Source organism: Taeniopygia guttata, chromosome 2 (assembly GCF_048771995.1).
Source record: "Taeniopygia guttata chromosome 2, bTaeGut7.mat, whole genome shotgun sequence".
NCBI lineage: Eukaryota > Metazoa > Chordata > Aves > Passeriformes > Estrildidae > Taeniopygia > Taeniopygia guttata.
In genome coordinates, this window is record NC_133026.1 from 852,906 (window position 1) to 876,109 (window position 23,204).

Consider the following 23,204-nt stretch of genomic DNA (forward strand, 5'->3'; position numbering starts at 1 on the left):
CTCTAGCCCGCGAGCTCAGCAGGGCTCTGCCATCGGTCACCTCCTGTGGGAAACTGGGAGGATCCCAGTGCCTGCTCAGAGCTGCCTGGCGTTTGTGGAGCTGTTGGCCCAGTTGAGTCCCCAGACAGGGCTGGAACGGGCGTGGGGAGGAGCTGCCTCAGGGGCAGCAGAGGAGCCCCAGCAGCCCCGTTCCTGCTCACGCGCTCTCCCTCCCCCCAAGATGACGGCTGGCGAGCGACGGTGTCCCTGACGGACAGCGACCTGCTGGTGCTGGAGGGGGACTCCTACACCATCCGCCTGCTGCGCGACTTCCGCGTGTCCCTCTCCAAGATGGTGGAGACGTGCCTGTGCTACGAGATGGCCGCGATCCCCGGGGACCTGCACCACCAGCACAGCCAACTGCTCGACATCCTGGTGGATCTGCTCAAGGGCCCTCCCGGCAGCTTCGGCTCGTAGGCGGAGCTGCAGCCTCGTGTGGGGACTTGTAATTTGTATAAAGATGTTCACAAATGTTTATTTAAATAAAGTTCTATTTATCCCTTGTGAAGTCATCTCTCTCCATCCTAGAAGATTAATGTTGTCTGAATCTCCTGCTGTCGGCTCCGTGCATGGTCACCGCGTGGGAAGAGCAGCGCAGTCCCGCCGGGAAAGGACTGGGAGTGCCGACGGACCCCGGCGCGAGCTCCGTGGACGCCCACCCGCCTCCTCCGCTCGTCCAGGACCGGGAGCAAGGCCACGACTGCTGCGGGCCCTCCTCTGCCCCTTCCCCACGGGGCCAGAGCTGCTCCGGGCTCAAGAGGAGGACGGATGTCCCGGCTGTGCCAGGATCGTGGATGCAGCGGCTCCGGCTGATCGTTGACTCTCCACTCTCCACATGGAGGAAGCCCCGAAAGCACTGGATGGAGAGGAATTCCAGGGATGGAGAGGAATTCCACGTGGGATCCGAGGGGCCCTGCCAGCCCCAGCACAGTCGTGGCGTCTGAGTGTGAGATGTGACTCGTCCTTCCCAACCTGCCTGTACTTCTCGTCCTCTTGCGTTGTTCCTATGATTTTTTTTTAATTCCTCTTCTCCCCACGTGGAGGAGGCCGGATCCCTGTCCCTTGTGCAACACAGGACGTGATTGTAGCTGCCAGGCTGCCTGTGAGCGCCGCTCCTGCGGGAAGCCAGGAGCAGAGGCACAAAATCCTTTGTTTTCTATGAACAGGGACCATATTTCTGTGGAAGGAGGATTGCGACAGGCACAGCACTCACTGAGGAATCTGGAGTTTAATCCCAGCTTTGCCTTGGATTCTCTGTCCGAAGAAGACAGTGACCTACCTCACAGGGCTGTTGTGAGGGTCGGGGTTTGTAACGGGAGCCCTCGGGCCCAGGGCTGTGCCCCCCGGGGCCTGGGCTCCTTTCTTTTTATTCCCATTTCTTACGCTCTTTGTACCTGCAGCCGGGAATGGGAGCGAGGCCCTTTCCATGGCACAGGGGCTCCTGCCCCGGGGCCACCCTTTGCTTCTCCCAGTTCTGCCATTTAAGTTTCTGCTCATGGGCTTTAGGGCGCCGTGGCTGTGCCAGCACAAGGCCGGGGGGGCCCTTCCCAGGCTCCGCTGCCCCCGGCCGTGGGGACGCCGGCGCGGGGCCCTTGGAGTCCTGCAGCCCGGGGTCGCTCCAAACTGCTCATCTTCATTTCACTTGCTTGAGGTTGTCACTATTATTTGACCAGTGTTTGTTTCTTTTGGCCTGTATAATGGGCAGTATGGTTTTCCCTTCCAGCAGGTTTAAAAAAAAAAAAGGAAAAAAAAGACAAAAAAAAAAAGACTAAGCTATTGTCTAAATGGTTCCGAACTAGTGTGATATTGGGATACTTCCGTGGCTGTTATGTGATACTGGATCTTTTTACAACATAGATTAAAGACAATAAAAAGGGATAGAGTAGGAACTGCCTCTGTCCTCTTCATTCTTTTTTTACTGTATTTTTTTTTCTGCAAAGGTTGGAATTTTGTGCCTTTCCTGGGGTATGGAAGAGCAGCAGCAACTGCTTTTCTGCTGGGAGAGGTGCAGAGCTGCCGTGGGGCACTGAGGGGCTGCAGGACCACGCTGTGCCCCCACACCGACCGAGGGGACAGTGGCTGTGGGCACAGGGGGCTGGCACTGAGGGAGATGTCCTGGGGCTGCTGGTGTCTGGAGAAACCATCCCAGCGTGTCCCAGAGCCGCCCATGCCCAGGAAGCCAACCAGGGTGTCCCCGAGCTCCTGTGCCCGTGGCTGGGGGTGCTGAGCGGGGCAGCAGCTGCTCCGGGCACAGGCACCTGGAACTTGGCTCCCAGTCCTGTTTGGGGTCTCGGTCAGGGCCAAGCCAGGGTGGGAAACCTTTCCTTTATCTGTGTGAGTGGCCAGAACACCTCCTGGAGGTGCTGTTACCCTCTGGCTGTGCCAGCTGTGCCGTGGGCACCGGGGCTCCCACAGAGCCCTTGTCAGCCCAGAGCCCCTTCCCCTCTGAGCCCGGGTTTGGGAAGCAAAGCCAGGGATGGGAATTCTCCAGGGGCTCAAATCAGAGACACCCAAATTCCTCCAGCCCCTCCTTAGCACATCAGCTGCCCCGGGCTGTGCCACCGCCCCCGCCCGGCCCCTCCTGCCCCACAGAGTCACGGCAGCCTGAGGAGGAACATCTAGAAGCTTTATTTCAACCCTTTACAATAGTAAGAACCACAACATCGAGTCAGGAAATGTTGCTAAGGAGACGACGCTCGTACAGCCCCCGGGGAGGGGAGACACAAAGGCAGAAACAACCGATGGGCTCCCCCGGGCCGCTGTCTCACACCGAGCACTGACCTCCCCTCCCCAGCGGAGTCCCCCTCCTCGGGCACGCCCTGCAGAATAATCCTATGACACAAAATAATAATAACACGTCACATTTAGAGAACACGTCACGCGCTGCTCACGCCTCACAACAGCCCGGTGAGGTAAAATTGAATCCCCCCCACCTTTGCGGATGGGGAAACTGAGGCAGAGAGGTTGAGTGGCTTCCCGAGCCCACGGAGGGAGCCGAGGGCCGGGATCGCCCTCCGGGCCGAGCCCCCGCCCCGGTCACTGCGCTCGGTGCCAGGTGAGGACAGCGGGGCTGGTGGGTGACCGTGCGGGGAGGGAGCGGGGGAGCCGGAGCCCCTCAGAGCCCTTTCCGTGCTGCTGCTGCTCCATGGAGCCTCTTCCGCCCCACCCGCCGGCCATGGGGCCTCGGGGACATTCCCTGAGCCCGGAGGTGCCGGGCCTCGGGGACATTTCCCTGAGCCCGGAGGTGCCGGGCCTCGGGGACATTTCCCTGAGCCCGGAGGTGCCGGGCCTTGGGGACATTTCTCATTTCCCTGAGCCCGGAGGTGCCGGGCCTCGGGGACATTTCCCTGAGCCCGGAGGTGCCGGGCCTCGGGGACATTTCACTTTCCCCTCAGCCCGGAGGTGCCGCGGCTCCGCAGGGACTCGGCCCTGCCCTCAGGGGAGCCCCGTCACCCCCGAGGCCGCCACCGCCACCAAGCTCCGAAACAACCGGGAATTCTGCCTAAACACGAACACGCGAGGGTCCCGGGGCCCCTCTGACACCGACACGACGCGGGGACAGCGTGAGGAGAAAGCTACATTCAGTTTGCGGCCGGGGCCGAGCAGAGCCCGGCGCTGGGGCGGCCTCGGGCCCGGACTCGGTGGCTCGAAGCGGAGCCCCGCCGGGACCGGGCTCGCCCCCGGCCCCGCCGCCTCCCCACCGGCCTCGGGCGGCTCAGCCGCTGCTCGCCCCGAGCTCTGCGAAGCCTTTGCTGAGCCCTGCCCGGAGCCCCGCTCAGCCCCTGCCCAGCCCAGAGTCCCCCAGTGCGGCCAAAGCCCGGGACAGGAACGTGTACATTCAACTTGCATCTCATTCAGAGCTCAGCTCCTGTTTCCCCCCCGGATTTGCTGCCTCCAGCCCTCGATGGAGCCACCGGCGCCCGCAGCCCCTTCCCCAGCAGCGTTAAGGTCTCAGCAGTACCCAGCTCATCCCACCTCTCCGGACGGGAAACTAAAATCATTCCCACCACACACGGCTCCTTCCCAGCCTAGCAATATGTACAGCCGCTTCCTCAAAATAAACTCAAAAAAGAAATCCGTATTAAAACTGAAGCTGTCCTAGAAACACCACGGCAAACTAGTGTATCTGGATTTAGTTCGTCAGCTAAACACAGGCACAACAAGTGTTAGAGAAGTGGCACAGAAGCACAGGCCGGGGGCTCGGCTGGGCCGGGCTTTGGGCAGGGACAGCCTGGGCACCGCACGCAGCCACCTCCGCCCGGTGCTCAGGAAATCATCGGGAATCGGAGAAAAGCAGGGAGAAGGTGACGCCACTGTCCCCTCGCAGCGGGGCAGGGCTCGTTTGCTTTTTGCAATCTCAGAAGATAAAGTGCAATGTTGCCACTTGCCTTCCTCCTGCAGTCCCTGAACCGGGACCGGCTGCCTCCCTTTGCCCGGGGCCTCGCCTGAGCACCCCAGGGAATCGCATCCCGGGACATCCCAGAGAATCTTATCCTGGGACATCCCAGGGAATCTCATCCCGGGACATCCCAGGGAATCTCATCCCGGGGCACCCCGGGAAACTCATCCCAGGACATCCCAGGGAATCTCATCCCAGGGCACCCAGGGAATCTCATCCCGGGACATCCCAGGGAATCTCATCCCGGGACACCACAGGGAATCTCATCCCGGGGCACCCCAGGGAATGACATCCCAGGCCACCACAGGCCTGGGGTGTCCCAGGAAGAGCAGCAAGAGGAATGCGACATCTCAGCCTCCAGCTCCTCCTCCGGCTGCTGCCCGGCACACAAACCCTGCTGCCAGCGCTCCTGCCCGGCCTGGGAGCCTGGAGCTCGGCTCCAGCCCTGCCAAGGCCACCCTGGCTGGTCACAGCCTGGGAACCAGGAGGCTCCAGCCTGGGAACCAGGAGGCTCCAGCCTGGGAACCAGGAGGCTCCAGCCTCCCGGGCCTGCCGAGGGGTTCACCCTGCTCCTCTCCTCTCCTTCTAATTTTCCCTCAATTCAAGTGTTGGAAAAAGAATCGAGCAAAGCAAAGGCGAGGCTGCCAAGCTGAAGCTGGTGTGGAGAATTTAGCAGTAAAGAAAGAAGGAAGCGTCACGGGCGGGCAGTGATATATACCGGCACACAGGGACCGAGCGGGGCTCCGGGACGGGGCCGCTCCGGGAACACACCGGGACACACCGGGAGGGCAGGGAGCGACGGCACGGCCGCCTTCCCCGGCTGGGATCACAGGGATGCGGAGGGGAGAGGTGGGGAGGAGGAAGAGGAAAAGGAGGAGGAGGAGGAAGAAGAGGAAGGGAAGCACTGGGAGGTCTCTGGGTATATATAACCGCCCCTTTCAGGTGCAAATCTGCATCGTTTGAATTTGTATTCAGATGAAAAAGCACTTATGAAACTACCAGACGACTTTGATGCAAACTAGTACATTTTAATGCCATTTTATTAGAAACCATGCAAACTTTAATATAAAAAATACAAGTGCAATAAGAATCTTTGTGTGTAAATACAGATTCCGGGTTATCGTGTCGTTGTTGGCTTCCCAAAGAAATACTCCCACAAGCACGAGAAGCTGCAGGCTTCCCTCTGTCCCCTCCTGGAGCAGCCCCCCTTAGCACACGCCTGGTTCAGTTCTCTTTGATCCCAGTGTTTTGTTATTCTGCTTGCTTTTTTTTTTCTTTTTTTTTTTTTAATTCTTTAAATTAGTTTGACCACCCAAGAACACTTGCGTTTTGTTTTGTTTCAATTTATTTACATTTCGTTTCTTTAGTGTCATTTGAAACGAGGAGCTCCAAGAGTGGTTACATCTCCTTCCTAGTCAGAGCTGCAACTCCCTGGCACCGACCCTGCCCCGCTGCCCCGGGATGAGCTGAGCGCTGCCCTTCCCTGTCCCGCTGTCCCCGCTCATCCCGGCACTCGCTCGGGTCCCCCATCCATCACCCCAAAAACCCCCCACACACCCCAGACAATCCCCACACCCCCACGGACCTGCTGCAGCCTCACAACTCCCGGCCCTGCCCTCCTGCCCCTGCCCTGGAAAAACGGGAGAAATCCCAGAGCTCGGCCGCGCCGGTAATAAATAAACCACCCTGGCACAAGGCACCCCGGGAGGGCTCGCGAGCATCAATTAACACATCTCCAGCATCAATTAACGCATCTCCAGGTCAACACAGGCTCCACCTGAGCTCTCACAGCAAAGTTTGCCCTTTACACATTCCTGCGCCTTTCCTTCCGGACATGGCTTAATCCCATGAACTCGCTCCATCGTTTTAAAATATTAAAAAGAAAAAACCCCAAACAACAACAAAGAAGTTACAACGGCTGGATATGTCAGTAAGAAGCCGGCACGGCAGCAGCGGTTAAATGTCCCTACTCTCCTACGGGTCGGAAAAGAAGGAAAGAGAAAAGGAAACTTAGCGCGGGTTCAACACGATAATTCATCAACACTTCGTCACAAAGAATAAAAGGTTCAAGTCAACAGTTAAAACAGCCTAACGAGTGTGGAGGGGATTTATCGGCATCCCACAGGCGGCAGAACTGAAGCGGCGAGGAGGGAAGGGGGTTAAAAAAAGAGCCAGAAGAAAGATCACAGCTTATCCCTGTTAACTCGGCCCGGCCCCAGCGCACCCACGGCCCAGACCGGCACGGAGGGACCCCGGCCCGCGGAACATCGTCCCCTTCCCACCCAAGGCAGGGCCGGGTTAAGAGAGCCAAGCTGGTCCCGGTGGAGCGGGGCCGGGTCACAAGCCTTGCTGGGAGGGCACGGCCGGTGGTGGTGGTGATGGTGATGGGGAGGCAGCGGAGGCCGGGCTGGCGCTGGCCGAGGTGCTGCGCCGGGGGCGGGTGCTGCTGGAAAGGGTCGGGGGTTTGGAGACGACGATTTCAGCTCCGTGGTCCGTTCGAGCCTTGGCCTTCGCACGGAACGTCACTTGGGAGACTCAATCTGCAGCGACACAAGGGCAGGGGACAAGGGGACGCGGGGAGAGGAGGAGACAAGGGACAGGAGGGGAATGGAAGACGATACCATAATGTCATCATTAGATGCCTGGAAGATAAAAGGCAATTTTCCGAATTAAAAGAAAGGCACGGCAACCCCGCGGACGTCGCTAGCAGCGGTCGGGGGCTGCCGGGCTCCCTCCCCGGCACTTACTTGTTTCTTGGATGTGGGTGTCGAGGCTCTGCATTTCCCTTTGCTCGGCCGGGGCCGGTCCCACGCCGTTCTCCCGCAGCGGGCCCGGCCCCGCTCCGTTCTGCGGCGGGAGCTGCGCCGGCTCCGCGCCGCCCTCCGCCTGCAAGGACAATGACAAACGTGACACGGGGCGATGGCAGCGGAGTCTCCGCTCCGGGGAAAGCAAATGCTGGCCGGTCCTGCGGGATCTGACCGACCTCGGGGCCTGGAGCTCAGCTGCCAGACACAGCTGGAACAGCTGGCACGGGAGTGCCAAGGACAAACCGCAGTGCGCTGCGGCCGAGGGGTCACTGCTGTGACACGGGATCGTGAGCTGGGGACACCCAGAGCAGCTGGGGCTGCCCCTGAAGTGTCCCAGGCCAGGCTGGACAGGGCTGGGAGCACCCTGGGGCAGTGGGAGGTGTCCCTGCCACGGCAGGGGTGGCACTGGGTGTTCCTCAAGGTCCCTTCCATCCCAAACCACTCCACATCCCGTGTTCCCAGCAGCTGGTGGGTCCCAAACCGGGGAGGCCAAGCTCACACGAGGATCCCTTTTCCCTCAAGTCTGAGCCATGAGCCAGGAGTGAGAGCTCCGAGAATCCCATCCTGCTCTGGCCCCACAGCAGAGCTGCTGATCCCACCTGGAGTCAGCTCCTGGCCCTGGGGCAGAGCTGAGCCCCCTGCCGTTGGAGGGGTCCCACGGGTGACAGATCCCCTTGGGAAGGACTGGGGCAGCAGCAGCACTGCCAGGCACTGCCAGCACAGACACCCGGGGCAGGGGGACACTCCACAGCCACAATAAACCTCAACAGGTGAGGTTCTGGAGCTTGGGTGGGAGCACCCCTCACCAGCAAACAGCACCAGTGTCCACACCAGCCTCTCCAGTCCTCTGGAATTCTCTTACAGAAAGTTCCACATCCCTCCCAACGCAGGAGCAGCTTCTCCAGCTCCTTCCAGCTTTCCCTCAGCCACGATTTGCCAGGATGGAGTTTCCATACAGGGCTGGAGACAGGAGAATCCTGAGCAGTGGCCAAGCCCTCTGCCCTTGCTTTGCCAGGAATGACTGAGCACTGCTGCTTTCAGGCTCCAACACAACAGCTCAGCCCAGCTCTGAGCCCTTCTGCACACACAAAGCCCCAGACAAACCAAGGCCAGGCTGGACACTGGGGCTGGCAGCAGCCTGGGGTAGTGGAAGATGTCCCTGACATGGCAGGGGTGTCACGAGTCCCTTCAGTGACTCCCTGAGCACAATTCCCAGCTCCTTGTGCACAATTCCCAACTCCCTGGGTTGTTCAGTGACTCCCTGAGCAAAATTCCCAACTCCCTGAGCACAATTCCCAGCTACCTGGGTTGTTCCAGTGACTCCCTGTGCACAATTCCCAGCTCCCTGTGCACAATTCCCAGCTCCCTGAGCACAATTCCCAAATCCCTGAGCACAATTCCCAGCTCCCTGAGCACAATTCCCAGCTCCCTGTGTTGTCCAGTGACTCCCTGAGCACAATTCCCAGCTCCCTGAGCACAATTCCCAACTCCCTGTGTTGTCCAGTGACTCCCTGAGCACAATTCCCAGCTCCCTGGGTTGTTCAGTGACTCCCTGAGCACCAATTCCCAGCTCCCCGGGGTTGTGCCATGCCCACACATCCCTCAGGGACAGAATGTCCCCTCCCTGAGCACAGATGTCCCATTGCTGCAGGCAGCCCTGCAGCGTGCAGAGCGAGGCTGGGGACAGTTTGTGTTCCTGGGGAGAGGGGATGAATCAGCCATGAGAGCTGTGCTCTGCTCTCACCCCCACAAAAACAGAGCTGCAGATCCCTTCCAGCTCTGGGCATTCCATGGATCTGGAAATGCTCCCAAGACTGCCAGGGGCTCTCTGCCAGCACAGAGCACGGGGATCTCAGCAGCCTGACGGGGTACAGCTCTCTCCTTTCCAGACAGACTCACCCTGTGCTCCATCCTCACCAGGGCTCCATCCTCACCCTGTGCTCCATCCTCACCCTGTGCTCCATCCTCACCAGGGCTCCATCCTCACCCTGTGCTCCAGCCTCACCCTGTGCTCCATCCTCACCAGGGCTCCCTCCTCACCAGGGCTCCATCCTCACCAGGGCTCCATCCTCACCAGGGCTCCATCCTCACCCTGTGCTCCATCCTCACCCTGTGCTCCATCCTCACCAGGGCTCCATCCTCACCCTGTGCTCCATCCTCACTCTGTGCTCTATCCTCACCCTGTGCTCCATCCTCACCCTGTGCTCCATCCTCACCCTGTGTTCCATCCTCACCAGGGCTCCATCCTCACCCTGTGCTCCATCCTCACCAGGGCTCCCTCCTCACCCTGTGCTCCATCCTCACCCTGTGCTCCATCCTCACCCTGTGCTCCATCCTCACCCTGTGCTCCATCCTCACCCTGTGCTCCATCCTCACCCTGTGCTCCATCCTCACCAGGGCTCCATCCTCACCCTGTGCTCCATCCTCACCAGGGCTCCATCCTCACCCTGTGCTCCATCCTCACCCTGTGCTCCATCCTCACCCTGTGCTCCATCCTCACCCTGTGCTCCATCCTCACCCTGTGCTCCATCCTCACCAGGGCTCCATCCTCACCAGGGCTCCATCCTCACCCTGTGCTCCATCCTCACCGGGGCTCCAGCCTCACCCCGGGGTGCACAGCAGAGGCCCCAGGGTGCACAGCAGAGGCCCCAGGGTGCACAGCAGAGGCCCCAGGGTGCACAGCAGAGGCCCCAGGAGCAGGGAGGCTGTACCAGGCTGTGGTGGAGGAGCTGCACAGCAGCAGCAGCAGGACAAGAATTGGATCAAAGCCACTCCCTGGCTGTGCCAGATCCCAGCCCTCACCTTGATGGCTCCTCCGGCCGGCGAGTGTCCCACGTTGTCCAGAGATCCCACCTTGGCCTGGGCCTTCTCCTTGAAGTTCAGCTTCTGGTTCTCGATTTTGACGTCTCCTCCCCCTGCAGGGACACGGAGCAGGGCTGAGTTTGGGGAAGCCCCCAGCAGCCCCTCAGGAGCTCCTGGGGACCCTTTGGAGGAGGGCAGGACAAGGAGAAGTTCTGGAAGACCAAAGTTTCCAGCTGTGCCAGCAAACAGGGCCCTGGGGAATGCTGCACATCCACACAGACAGGCTGGAGAGATCCTCCTGCACACAGCCCAGCTGCAGGAACACTGCAGGGGAACCTGCAGGGCACAAACCTCCTGCAGAACCTGCAGCTGCAGAACTTCAGCAAGATTCTTCCAGAGTGCAACAGATTGCAGAATGAGATATAGACAGATACAGATATAGATATAGATAGACAGAATTAGATATAGATTCCCACAGATAGAATTAGATATAGGTGATACAGATCTAGATATATAGATATAGAGATATAGCTAGAGACAGAATAGAATAGATAGAATTAGATATAGGTAGATTCCCATAGATAGATACAGATATATAGATATAGATACAGATACAGATACAGATACAGATACAGATACAGATACAGATACAGATACAGATACAGATACAGATAGATATAGGTATAGATATAGATACAGATATAGATATAGATATAGATATAGGTATAGATATAGATATAGATATAGATATAGATATAGATATAGATATAGATATAGATATAGATATAGATATAGATATAGATATAGATATAGATATAATAGACAGAATTAGATATAGATAGATTCCCATTAATCACAGAAGCCAGAATGGGCTGGGTTGGAAGGGATCATCCAGTGCCACCCCTGCCATGGGCAGGGACACTTCCACTGTCCCAGGCTGCTCCCAGCCCTGTCCAGCCTGGCCTTGGGCACTGCCAGGGATCCAGGGGCAGCCACAGCTGCTCTGGGCACCCTGTGCCAGGGCTGCCCACCCTCACAGGGAACAATTCCTAATTCCCAAGATCCCATCTCTGGCAGTGGGAAGCCATTTCCCCTTGTCCTGGCACTCCAGGCCTTTGGAAGTCATCTCTCCCCATCTTTCCTGGCTCCCTTCAGGTCCTGGAAGGCCACAGTGGGGTCACCCCAAAGCCTTCTCCTCTCCAGGCTGAACAATCCCAGCTCTCTCCTCCCAGGGGAGATTCTCCATCCCTCTGCTCACAGCGCTGCCTCCTTTACTGACAAATCAGCCAGTGCACAAACCCACAGACTGGAATCCTGGATCCTAAGGATGATTCCAACCCCCCTGCACAGACAGGGCCACCTTTCCCTGGCTGCAGCTTCTCCAAAGCCCAGCTCAAGTCTTGCTGAGCACAGCTTTGTTAAACCCTCAGGCTCTGGAAGGTTGGCACGGCCATCCATCGGTGGAAAACCCGAGGGGTTTGGTGCAGAGCAGCAGCTGAAGCCTCTGGCAGGGTGGCTGTGCCCTCCCCAGACCTGCACAAGGCACTGATTGTCCCTCCCTGCTGGTTGTTTGGCAGCACTGAGCCCGCAGGGGTCGTGCCCGTGGCAGCGCGTTCCCAGCGCCCGGAGCTGCTCTGCTCCGACCTGGCAGCCTGGGCAGGGTCCCCCCTGCCCTTGGCCCTCCCAGAGGGGACAAAGAGCAGCCTGTGGGGCTCCTTCCCAGCCCTGGGCACTGATCTGAGCATCCCTCAGGCCTCCAGCCCCAGGAGCTTGGGCTGGGCACAGCCTGGGACAAAGCTGAGGTTCCCAGGGGGTCAGGCAGAGAAGCTGCTGTGCTCTGTCCCCACACTCATCCCAAAAAATTCACCTGAGGGGCACAGGGGTTTCATGTGAGGCAGGAGCTGCCCTGGAATCAAGGCTTAAAGCACCCTGCTATGTGCTCTGAGGAGCTGAAGGGAATTTCCTTTATCCTTCCATGTTCCATGAACATCAAGTGCCCCAAAGCCTCTGTGAGCAAGGATGAAGATTCCTGGAATGACTGTGGAAGCATCCATGTTTTCCTTCTCAAATGAGCAGGAAAAGCAGAATTGAGTCAAAGCTGTAGATTATCTTCACAGGCAAAAGGAACATCCCACATCTCCTAATCCCCCTCTCTGCTCATCAAACCAACAGGAATTTTAGAAGAAGCATTTTAGGAATTTCCAGAAGCACTGGAGACTTCCTCTGAAAGCAACAAGCCCCTTAAGCTATTCCAGTCCCAATCCAGGACTGTGTTTAAGGGACAAAACTCACAGACAAATGAGGAAATGGTAAAATTCCTACCTGGCTTATGCTTGATATTTGCTTTAGATCCACACTTGGAGGACACTTTGGAAAGGTCGACTTTCTTGTTCTGGATCTGCACCTGGGGAGACAAAAAGCAGCAGCTGAGCACAGAGCCCAGATGGATTGCACTGCTCCAGGAATCCATCCCTCTCAAGGCCAAGGTGAGAGCAGCTGGAACCTGCAGGCTCAGTTCTGCTCCAGGTCAGCTCCCAGAGGACACCCAAGGATTTCCTTTCCAGTGACAGGAATTCCTTGCCCACCAGCTGCTCTGGGAGTTTACTGGGAGCTCTCAGGAGAATCCTCCTAGGGAAGCAGGACACCAGCTCAGCCTCCTGCCAGGTCCCATGTCCCCAGCTCAGTGACACCCTCCAAAGATCAGTCACAGACCTTACTGGATTTTTTCAGGAGTAAAGTTACTACAGCTTTAATCAGCACTCCTTGCTTGCTCAGAACTGAGATTAAATTTATTTCACAGAATGCACTTGGAAATCCTTCTGTTGGTACCAGCTGTGACTCCTGACCTGAGATCCAAACTGCCTCACCCCCATGGAAGGGTCTGTTTGTAGGACTTCCAGCAGGAGCTGGGTTTGCACCTTGGGATTGCACTTAGAGAGCCAAACACAGACTCTGGTGCCAGAAATAAACTTTGGGAGTTTGGCCTCAGCTCTTGTTAGCTTTTGTGTCTCTGACCATGTGCCAGTGCAGCCAAGCAGGCCAAGCCAAAGGACAGGGGAACACAGGGACGCCCCAAATTCCCGTCCCAAACTTCCTTCACCCACAGACATTGCCTGCACTTTGTAAAACCCACCTCTGTTCTGCTCTTGGAACAGAAAACTTGCTCAGAGGTTGGGCTCGATGGCCTTGGAGATCTTTTCCAACCTCAGTGGTTCTGAGAGTGGGAAATACTCAACAAAAAACATCCAAATAATTTCCCCAGGAACTGAACTGTGTTTGTGTCCGGGTGTTTCTGGTGAGCAGCAACAGCAGCTGCTGCTTTTGGGCACAGCTCCTGGGGAATCCTGGCACGGAGAGGAAATTATCTCCTTGGGGAGATCAAAATGGGCACTGAGCAGGGAGCAGCTCAATCATCTCTAGGGTCCTTTCCAGCCCAGACCATTCCATGTCCATCACTGCCACCAGAGCAACCCTAAAGTTCAGTCAGGAATTGTTTCTAAACCACGATGCTCTTGTCCACAGGATTCCTAAAAGCCCTGACTGAAGGCACAGACCAGAACAGACCTTCCAGACAGACCCACCTGGGAATTCAGCACTGGGAATTCTGTCAGAAGGGATCACCACAACTACCTGAGCAAGAAAACATCTTGGAAGAGGCCACTCAAATCACAGAGCTCCAAAGGGAGCGGGAAGATACAGAAATGAACAAAATCAAAATAAAAAATGATTTTTTGGGAAGACAGACTGAGCACTCACATCCACACTGTCTGTGCTGGAGGGCTGGGAATGCTTGCCTGGAGCTGCTCTGGGAGCATTTGGAGCCTGGAAATGAACTTTTGGCTCAGAAAATGCAGGATGAAGAGCTACTTAAGCAGCTGAGCAAGGAGCAAAACTGCAGTGGTGAAAGGAGAGTGTGGGAGAGGAGAAGAGGAGGAGAAAGCAGGGACACAGCTGTCCCCAGGGCTGGGAATGCAGAGGGAAGGACAGCAGGGTGATTCATGAGCAGAAGGACACTTCACTGACATAATTAACCAGGCAAGGAAAGATCCCCCATGCTCCAGCCCCATTTCTGACGGCCTGAAAAAACAGGAAAGGCACCTGGAAGGCTCCTGAAAGGCTAAACAAGGTAAAGGTGGCAAAATTAAAGTGGTTTATAAAATGCATGGACAGGGAAATGCCACCAGCTGCTCCAGAGCTGGAACCAGTGTGGCCAAAGGCACTTCTGCCACCACGTCTGGGACAGGCTGGGGGACAGCAGCAGGAACAGAAACAGAGCTGGAAACCTCCTGAGGGCTCCTCATGCCCACCAGGGCTCGAGGTCAGCATTTCCAGGCACCCTGTGGGAGCATTTCCAGGGGAAACACTCCCATGGACAAGGTGCAAATCATGGAGACAGCAGAGAGAACCACAAATCCCAAATGCCCAGACAGGAGGGCAGCAGGGATGAGGGAAGGCAGCCTGGGCTCTGTGGCACAAGTGTGACTTCAGCATCTGTCCCTGGCCACCCTGGCAAGCAGCCTGGAGGGAACCACTCGTTAGGAACCCACATTTGGTTGCCACTTGCAAAGATTTGTGGAAAAATCAGTCATGTGGAGGTTCAGCCAGCTGGACATGCATTTCCCAGGAGAAGGAGCCCCCAGCTGGCTCCACAGGCAGGTCCTGAGCAGGGTTTGTGTCACTGAGCCAGGCTCTGGGCAGCTCACCAGATGTGACAGGGTATTTGAACACCTCTGGAACAAACTTCCCTGGGCTCAGGTCCTTCAGTGTGTTTGAAGCCACCCAAACTTTGCATTCCTGAACCTGTCCTGTGCCATCAGCCCAGGTTTGTCACAGATCTGCCCCAGTCAATGAGCCCCCAGACCACGCTCGTGCTCTCCCAGCCTGTAGGTCTGGACAGGGAACCTGGCAGCCCCTTGGAGCACCCAACACCCCAAACCAAGCTGCAGACACCACCAGATTAACTTTCTATTTTAATAAGCTCAGCCCTGCTGCCAGAGATACCAGCAGCCTTTAAATTTAGAAATTAATCTCGGCTCAAAGGTGAAGTCCCAGAGTCTTTGCCTGCTCCAAAGTCTCTTTTATGAAACAAGGAGTGAATGAGTGTGGCTCCAGCTGGCCATAAGGGATCTGCTCTGGGAAATGCAGGCTCCAGGGAGCTCAGGGGGTGAGGAGAGGCTGAGGGAACCCCCAGTGAGCTCAGTGCCAGGCTCAGCCACGTCCCCAGCCCGAGGCTCAGGAAGCAGGAGCAGCTCAGGGGCAGCTGTACACTGAAATAAACCCCAAGAAACGCAGCAATCCTCAGGCTGAATGTCTCCAGCAGCCTGGGCTCCAGCAGAGCGCTGCTGAGGCTGGCACACCCACCAGGGCAGAGAGAAGGAGTTAGCAGACAGACAGCTTGCCCACACCCATACTTACATTCCCACCTCCAGGGACATGCTTAATATTGTCCTTGGAACCACACTTGGACTGAACATGGCTGTAGTTCGCTTTTTTGGAGACTATCTGGACCTGGAACGTCACAGAACGGAAAACAACACAAGGGAAGAGGACTGGTTAGAGTTGTCATTCTGCAGAGCCCCAGGGGCTCGGGGGCCACCAGGGACCCCGTGGAGCTGGACCCAGTGCTGGGGGAAGCCACCGAGGAGGAGAGTGAGAGAGAGTGAAGGACAGGAGCTGCACAGACAGTGTTAGTGGCAGGCTGGGAGCACCGCGGGGACAGCTCCTGAGGACCCTGCAGAGCCCTGGGGTGGGCTGGCATGGGACTGCCCAGGGCCTGGAAACCTCCCTGCAGCAGGGAACCAGCCCAGAGGGTGGGATGGGACTGCCCAGGGTCTGGAAACCTCTCTGGAACAGGGAGAGCCAGCCCAGAGGATGGGATGGGACTGTACATGGCCCAGGAAAACCTCCCTGGAGCAGGGAACCAGCCCAGAGCGACAGGATGGGACTGTCCATGGCCCTGGAAAACTCTTTGGAACAGGGAGAGCCAGCCCAGAGGATGGGATGGGACTGCCCAGGGCCTGAAAACCTCCCTGGAGCAGGGAGAGACAGGTGGGATGGGACTGCCCAGGGCCTGGAAACCTCCCTGCAGCAGGGAACCAGCCCAGAAGGTGGGATGGGACTGCCCAGAGCCTGGAAACCTCTCTGGAACAGGGAGAGCCAGCCCAGAGGGTGGGATGGGACTGTACATGGCCCTGGAAAACCTCCCTGGAGCAGGGAACCAGCCCAGAGCGACAGGATGGGACTGTACATGGCCCTGGAAAAATCCCTGGAGCAGGGAACCAGCCCTGAGGGTGGGATGGGACTGTCCATGGCCCTGGAAAACTCCCTGGAGAAGGGAGAGCCAGCCCAGAGCGACAGGATGGGACTGCCCAGGGCATGAAAACCTCCCTAGAAAAGGGAGAGCCAGGGGGATGGGACTGCCCATGCCCCAGGAGCCTCCTGGGAGGTTTGCAGTGACAGTGGCCAGAGCCAGGACCAGGAGCCACCATTCCAGCACGTTGTGAGCTGCTCCATGGCCACACCTGGACTGGCTCCAGCCCTGGATTATGTCCCCCCAAAGCCCTGGACAGTACAGCTGGGTCTGAGAAACATTTTTCTATTGAAGGTGGTCACAGCTTCAGATGAATCTTAGGTTAATGAAATGGTTTCTCCTTCACACTGACTCAGATTTAAGCGTGTGAGAACGTGGCTGGTGGTGGCTTGGCAGTGCTGGGGGATGGCTGCTCTGTGATCTCAAGGCTTCTCCAGCCTCAGTGATTATGTGATTTTTAAATGCGAGAGGAGTGGTTTAGGTGAGCTCTACTCACAGCAGTAACTGGGTTAGACACCAGTGTTTACAAAGGTTAGTTACAACACAGGTTTAGTCTGGAGCTGAGTTATTTACCACAGCACAAGCAGGCCCCAGCTGGATCCTGGTTCCTACAAGAGGTGACAAGCTTGGAGCACAGCAGGGATCACCCAACACTCTCACCTGGGCAGGTTCCCAGAGCTCCTCAGCCAGGTCTGAAAGGCTGGACTCAGGAACAGCAGCTCTGGGAACATACCTGTGCCATGGAGTGTGGGGAGCTTCACTGACTCCCTAGAGGTACAAATCCTGTTCACTCCTGACCATTCCTGCCTGATAATATTGGAATTAAAGTGTGGCACTCCCACCTCACGCCATCCACTTGTATTTTGGAGTAACCCATCCACTGGTGATGGCCTAAGGCATGGAGTTACAGAGTTTTGGTACAACTGGGGTGGGAATATTGCAGGAAAGATGGGAATTCCTACATATTCTGCAGTCCTAAAAGCAGCAGCTGTGAACTCAGCCTCTCTGCCTCGTTGCCAACTGGTTCTGTGTGTGAGGAACTGGGTTTAAGGGAAACCCCCTGAGTCCAAGTTAAGCCTGGCAGGAAACTTGGAGGACTCTGAAACAGGAGGACTCTGCTCTGGAAACCCTTCCAGCAGGAGTAGAGAAGGTCCCTGCCTGGAGGAGTCTCCCTGGAAGACCTCAGGGTGCACAGGAGAGGAGGGGAAGTGTCTGTGCAAGGAACAGTGCCACTGACAGGAGAGAGCAGGACAGCTGGAGAGGAGGGACAGTGACTCAAAATGGAAACGTTTTCCTTCATCTCCCCCAGAGAAAAGTGTGAAAGCAACTCACTTTCCCATTGGGCTGTTTGGGGACCCCCTCTTTTGCTGCCACTTTAGGAGCCACTTTAGTGCCCGCGCTGGGCTCAGAGCTGGGCGCGGCGGCGGCTGACTCTGGCCTTTTCTCTATTTTCCCCTGGATGGAGACAAAGGGATGATTTCAACCAGCAAAAGCAGAAGTGTGGGAGGAGCACGGGAACAGGGATAAACCTGGTGCAGCAGTGACCCAGGAGAACTCCCTGCACGCTCTCATTCCCAGGCCAAGGAAAATGCCATGCCCAGGAACGGTGACACCAAGGGCACAGCAGTGCCCAGCCCGGGTGCAGCGGGCACCCTGGGGGCACAGAGCAAGGAATCACTTCTCAAAAAGCTCCTGGTGCCCTTCCTCAGGATCCAAGAGACCTCAGGACAATGACCCTGCCAAAAAAATCCAACCAAATCCCCGGGACCAGCTCCTTCACGGGGAGGACGTGGTGCAGGGCTGGGAGGTTCAGACCCCCGGGCTGCTCTGGGGCTCTGAGAGCTCTGCTGGACACACACCCCGAGCTCCCAGCTCAGATTCCCACCCAGCCACACTGCACTCAGCCTTGGAGCTCAACAGCTCCTTTAGTTTTTATCTACCAAAAGGCAGGTGCACCCAGAGAGTCCAGCTGAGCAGAAAATTGAAGGAAAATTTACAGGTTTCATAAAAATTCAGCAACTACCTGCCCGCATTGTTTTGCTAGTTTAGATGCAGGGAAGTGCAGCAGGACCTGCATTTTTGGGGGTGGCTCAGCATAAATCTTGTATTTTACTAACCTACAGACCAGTGAGCAAAAATCCCCAACACTACAACATTCTCAGACTCTAAAAACAGCTCAGTGTAAACAGGACTACAAAAAGGACAATTTGCTTAACAAGGCAATCATTAGGATTTAATAACTATATGAAAATACTTAGAAAATCAAGGACAGTGCAATTAAATGCAAATTAAAGTCCCCTGAGCTGACACAAGGAGGGCTGAGCTGTGCTGCTGTACAGACAGGAGACTGCTGACTCTGAGGATAAATCCATGCTGTATCGATGCTGTCTGGGACACACAACACCCAGCCAGGAGTGCCCTTGACTTTAATGTGCCTGAGAGCAGATTAAAGCTCTCCCAGCATGGAACCTGCTCCCTTGGCAGCAGATTAAAGTTCTGGGCTGGGTTATTCAGCACCAGAGCTGCAGCAAAGAGAATGGAAAGATCTGTGTCCCACTGGGGGGGAATCACAGCCTCTGGCTGCTGCTAACACATGTGGCCAGGCCAAGGCTGGGCTTACACAACAGCTAATCAGCGCTCTGTGGTTCTGCACAGGGTGGGTCCCACCTTTGTCCTTCCATGGGAGATGCTGATGGTGGAAGTGCCACCTAAGGGCATTAAGAGGCAGTGAGAGCCCCGAGTTTTATCTCTGGCAATGGTTTTCCAGCACTACCCTCTCCTCATGCCCACCACGGGTGATCCCAAAGGACTCATTTCACGTCAGCTTCGGGCCTGACGAGTTGGGCATGGGGAAGGTGGTGTGGAATCCAGATCTGCCTCATCCTGGAGCACTATTCCACCTTGTGTAGCATTCAGCAGGCTCAGCTCCTGGACTCAAGGGCAAAGGGCAAAGGGCTGGGCAGCACACAGGGTGTTCTGTGGCAGGCCTGAGGGCGGGAGGGCAGCAGTGGAGCCGGCCCTGGGGTGGGTCCCTGTGCCCAAGCGGGAGCCAGCAAAGAGCTGGAGCGAGCAGTGAGGACACAGCCACCAGCCCAGCAGCGCAGACAGGGCAGGCAGGGCAGGACAGGCTCACCTTGCCCCCGCCGGGCTGGTGCTTGATGTTGTCGGTGGAGCCGATCTTGGAGCGCACGTTGCGCAGGTCGGGCCCGGCGGCGCTGGCCGGGCGCGGCGCTCGGGTGGCAGTGGTGGTGGTGGTGGTGGTGGCACCTTTGCCACCCGTGGCCTTGGCCGGGGCTCTCTTGGCATCTGCTGACACCGTGGAGGCCGTGGCGGCTTTGGGGGCCGTGGTTTTGGGTTTGGGCCGGCTGGCGGCCGCCCCGGGCACGCTGGGAGCGCTGGAGGCCGTGGTGGAAGGAGTGGTGGCGCTGCTCTTGGTGACACTGCCGGCAGCGCTCTTGGGGCGGCTGGAATCTGCTGTGGAGGGAAGGGGAGAACAGGGGTCAGTTACACAAACTGCCTCAGTCACACTGCTGGCACCTCAAAGATCAGCTCGTCCCACCCTTGCTGTGGCAGGGACAACTTCCACTGTCCCAGCCTGCCCCAAGCCCCAGAGATGTACAGGGACCCCTTAATGGCCCCAGCCCCAGACAAAGGGGATTTGATTCAGACTGAGGGAACAGCCTCAGGCTGTGCAAGGGCAGGTTCAGGTGGGATACTGAGAATATTCCTTCCTGGAAAAGGCTCTCCAGCCTTGGCACAGCTGCCCAGGACATGCTGGAGTCCCTATCCCTGGAGGGATGTGACATCCACGTGGATGTGGCACCTGGGGACATGGACAGGGGTGGCATTGGCAGTGCTGGGGGATGGGTGGGCTCGATGGCCTTGCCCAGGAAGGATTTCTGTGAGTGCAGGTGAGGTGGGAAGTGAGCAGTTACCTGTGGGAGACTTTGCAGGGGTTTTCTTGGCATCTGCTGGCTTCGCGTCCGTCTTGATGGCTGCCAAGACAAACACAGCGGGCAGGACGTCAGGGGAGCATCCCTGCAGCATTCCAGCCTGGAACCAGCCCAGGGAATGACTGCTCTGCACGAGCACCTGCCTGGGGAGCTCCTGCTGGCACCAGAATTTCTTAAAAATACCCCAAACCAGCAAGAAAACCCACCCCAAAACATTCCCTTTCTTTAAAAAGGAACAAAAGCAGCCCCACATTTGTCCTTGCCCAACCTTGCTCTCATTGCCAGACCAGCCCTACCCCGTGCCAATTTTCTTGCACAGGAGTTACTGCACATATTTTGGCTGCTATTTTAATTGTATAAACCCAAAAATCAATCCCTAAACTGAGCTGCCTTTGGGCAAAGCCCAACGATCATGACCTGATTACACTGCACAGAGGACACTCTAAACCAGGAATGCAGCCACACTTCTCCAAGCAGGAGAAAACCAAACACCAAACTGATCAAGGCAAAAACCAAGGACTGAAAAATAGAAATGAGACTTCATTTTAAGGAACTCTTTGATCATGAAATTGTAGGGTTTTTACTATCACTGATGAGCACGTTTGGGTAAAATCTGCTTCATTTCAACAGCCAAAGGAAGGCAACATTGAAAAGAAATAATACATGGAAAAGACCCAAGTTAGAAATTACGAAAACCCTCATTTTTAAATACTTAATTTTCATTAAGTCTCAGATTTTTAGATACACTCCAGCAGCTGTCAGGGTCCTTTATGGAATATCAATACCAAAAAGACCAAGGGGAAGAGGCAGATAACTACAGGCCAAGTTAGTGTGGATCATTCCATCCTGACTTTGCTAAAAGCATTCAATTAAACACCCCAGATAAGATTCCAGCTAATGAGGTGAAACCCATTTGGATAATTTAATAAGGCCTAAAGGATGGATACATAATTAATAGCAAACACTTCAAACAAGGGGCTGGCAAACCAACCTAATTTCATTCCTCGAGACCACAACTTTAACTGGGGAAACTGCACGGACAGAACAGACTCAGGTTTATGTAAAAGGCAGAGGAATATTATGTTACATTAATATACAGAGATGTTTTGTCTGCTGGTGTCAGTGGGGAGCCAAACACTGAACACTTCTGTCTGTATGAATTCCAGGTGCTGAAAACCCACACAAAGCCCCTGGGACAGTGGCCTGTGTGACAGACTTTGATCCGTGCCTGATCTGAAGGGCTGAACACGGTCTTGTGCAAACATTAATTTCCACAGGGAGGGGGACAAAAACTAATGAAGAAACAAAATTAAAAATCAAAACATCAATCCTCACATAACCCATGGCTCTCCTTTAGCAGAGAGACTGACCTGAAAATACCTTAAAAAGTGAAAGTATATAAAGTCAAACCTGGCCTTTACAGACACATTTCAGGTGAGACAATGACTGAAACTTGATGGCAGCTCAAGGAGTGCCTGGCACGAGAAAAGCACCAGCAGCTGCCTTCAAAGAGCATCTTCAGCCACAAACACCATCTCCACCCCAATCTTATTCTCTGCCTCAACATTTGTCATGAGAAACTAAATCCATGGAATAACTATGGTTGGAAAAGCCCTGCCAGACCATCCAGTACAACTGTTCCCCACCACTGAGCACGTCCCCAAGTGCCACATCCACGTGGCTCCAAAATCTCTACGGGGATGGGGACTCCACCACTGCCCTGCTCAGCCCATTCCAAGGCCTGACCACCTTTCCATGAGGAATATTCCCAATATTCACCCTGAGCGTCCCCTGGCCCAGCCTGAGGCTGTTCCTTCTCCTCCTGTCCCTGTTTCCTGGAGCAGAGCCCGCCCCCACTGTCCCCTCCTCTAAAGGAGCTGATCAGAGCTGTGACCCCAAGAGCTCCGGGTGTCCCCACCCACATCTCACCCAAACCAAACCAAACTACAGCAAACCAAACCAAACCAAACCAAACCAACCCAACCCAACCCAATCCAATCCAACCCAACCCAACCAAACCAAACCAAATCCAACACAACCCAACACAACCCAACCCAACCAAACACAACCCAACCCAACCCAAACCAACACAACCCAATCCAACCCAACCAAACCAAACCAAACCAAACCAAACCAAACCCAACAAAACCAAATCAAACCCAACCCAACCAAACCCAACCCAACCAAACCAAACCAAACCAAACCAAACCAACCAAACCAAACCCAACCCAACCCAAATCAAACCCAACCCAACCCAACCAAACCAAGCACAACCCAACCCAACCCAACCAAACCAAACCCAACCCAACCCAACCAAACCAAACCAAACCAAACCAAACCAAACCAAACCAAACCAAACCAAACCAAACCAAACCAAACCAAACCAAACCAAACCAAACCAAACCAAACCAAACACAACCCAACCCAACCCAACCAAACCAAACCCAACCCAACCCAACCCAACCCAACAAAACCAAACACAACCCAACCCAACCAAACCAAACCCTGAGCACTGGGCTCATTGTGGTTTCCTCAAGGCCCCAGGGCACCTTCCACCCTCTGTCCCACCCCTGTTTCCACCTGACCAGAACCGTGCTCTTCCCATTCCTGCCTTCCCAGTGCATTTCCAGATCCAGATCCAGATTTCTCACCTCCCCATGGAGTCCCTCAGCTGACCTCATCCTCCCTCACCCCACGGCCCTGCCTGTGCTCTGGCAGGGTCCCACCATGTTCCTGGTGCCACAGCCCCTTGCCCTGCTCATCCTGCCCCTTGGAACAGCTCCCTGCAGCTCTGCATCGCTGCCTCCATCTCCTTTCAGATGTCAGCAGCAAACACTCCTTTGTTTGTGGCTCCGTTTGGGCAGCAGGAACGAGCCCAGCTCATTAGAACACAT

The 23,204-nt window shown here is 56.0% G+C and overlaps 2 protein-coding genes and 2 long non-coding RNA genes across 17 annotated transcripts in view; 2 read left to right on the plus strand and 2 right to left on the minus strand.

Moving 5' to 3' along the window:
* Positions 1–1,928, plus strand: part of DHX30 (DExH-box helicase 30) — a 31,061-nt gene extending 29,133 nt beyond the window's left edge. For all 3 annotated transcript variants that reach the window (XM_030266895.4, XM_030266893.4, XM_030266894.4), the window contains one exon: positions 221–1,928. In XM_030266895.4, coding sequence (XP_030122755.3) covers positions 221–456 — 236 coding nt within the window. In that variant the 3' untranslated portion in view covers positions 457–1,928. The remainder of the gene's footprint in view (positions 1–220) is intronic.
* A 723-nt stretch (positions 1,929–2,651) lies between these two features.
* LOC140682559 (uncharacterized) lies at positions 2,652–3,450 on the minus strand. Its single transcript, XR_012054392.1, has 2 exons — positions 3,293–3,450; positions 2,652–3,221 (listed from the first exon to the last, which is right to left on the minus strand). It is a non-coding gene; the product is annotated as an uncharacterized lncRNA (long non-coding RNA).
* On the plus strand, positions 3,220–4,390 carry LOC140682560 (uncharacterized). Its single transcript, XR_012054393.1, has 2 exons — positions 3,220–3,362; positions 3,399–4,390. It is a non-coding gene; the product is annotated as an uncharacterized lncRNA (long non-coding RNA).
* A 1,055-nt stretch (positions 4,391–5,445) lies between these two features.
* MAP4 (microtubule associated protein 4) overlaps positions 5,446–23,204 on the minus strand; it is a 143,575-nt gene continuing 125,816 nt past the window's right edge. For 7 of the 12 annotated variants that reach the window (XM_030266886.4, XM_030266881.4, XM_072925210.1 and 4 more), the window contains 8 exons: positions 20,293–20,352; positions 19,491–19,831; positions 17,690–17,812; positions 15,463–15,555; positions 12,370–12,451; positions 10,048–10,160; positions 7,186–7,324; positions 5,446–7,080 (listed from right to left, as the gene is read on the minus strand). In XM_030266886.4, coding sequence (XP_030122746.4) covers positions 7,073–7,080; positions 7,186–7,324; positions 10,048–10,160; positions 12,370–12,451; positions 15,463–15,555; positions 17,690–17,812; positions 19,491–19,831; positions 20,293–20,352 — 959 coding nt within the window. In that variant the 3' untranslated portion in view covers positions 5,446–7,072. The remainder of the gene's footprint in view (positions 7,081–7,185; positions 7,325–10,047; positions 10,161–12,369; positions 12,452–15,462; positions 15,556–17,689; positions 17,813–19,490; positions 19,832–20,292; positions 20,353–23,204) is intronic. The other 5 variants (XM_030266883.4, XM_030266889.4, XM_030266882.4 and 2 more) reach the window with 4 other exon arrangements.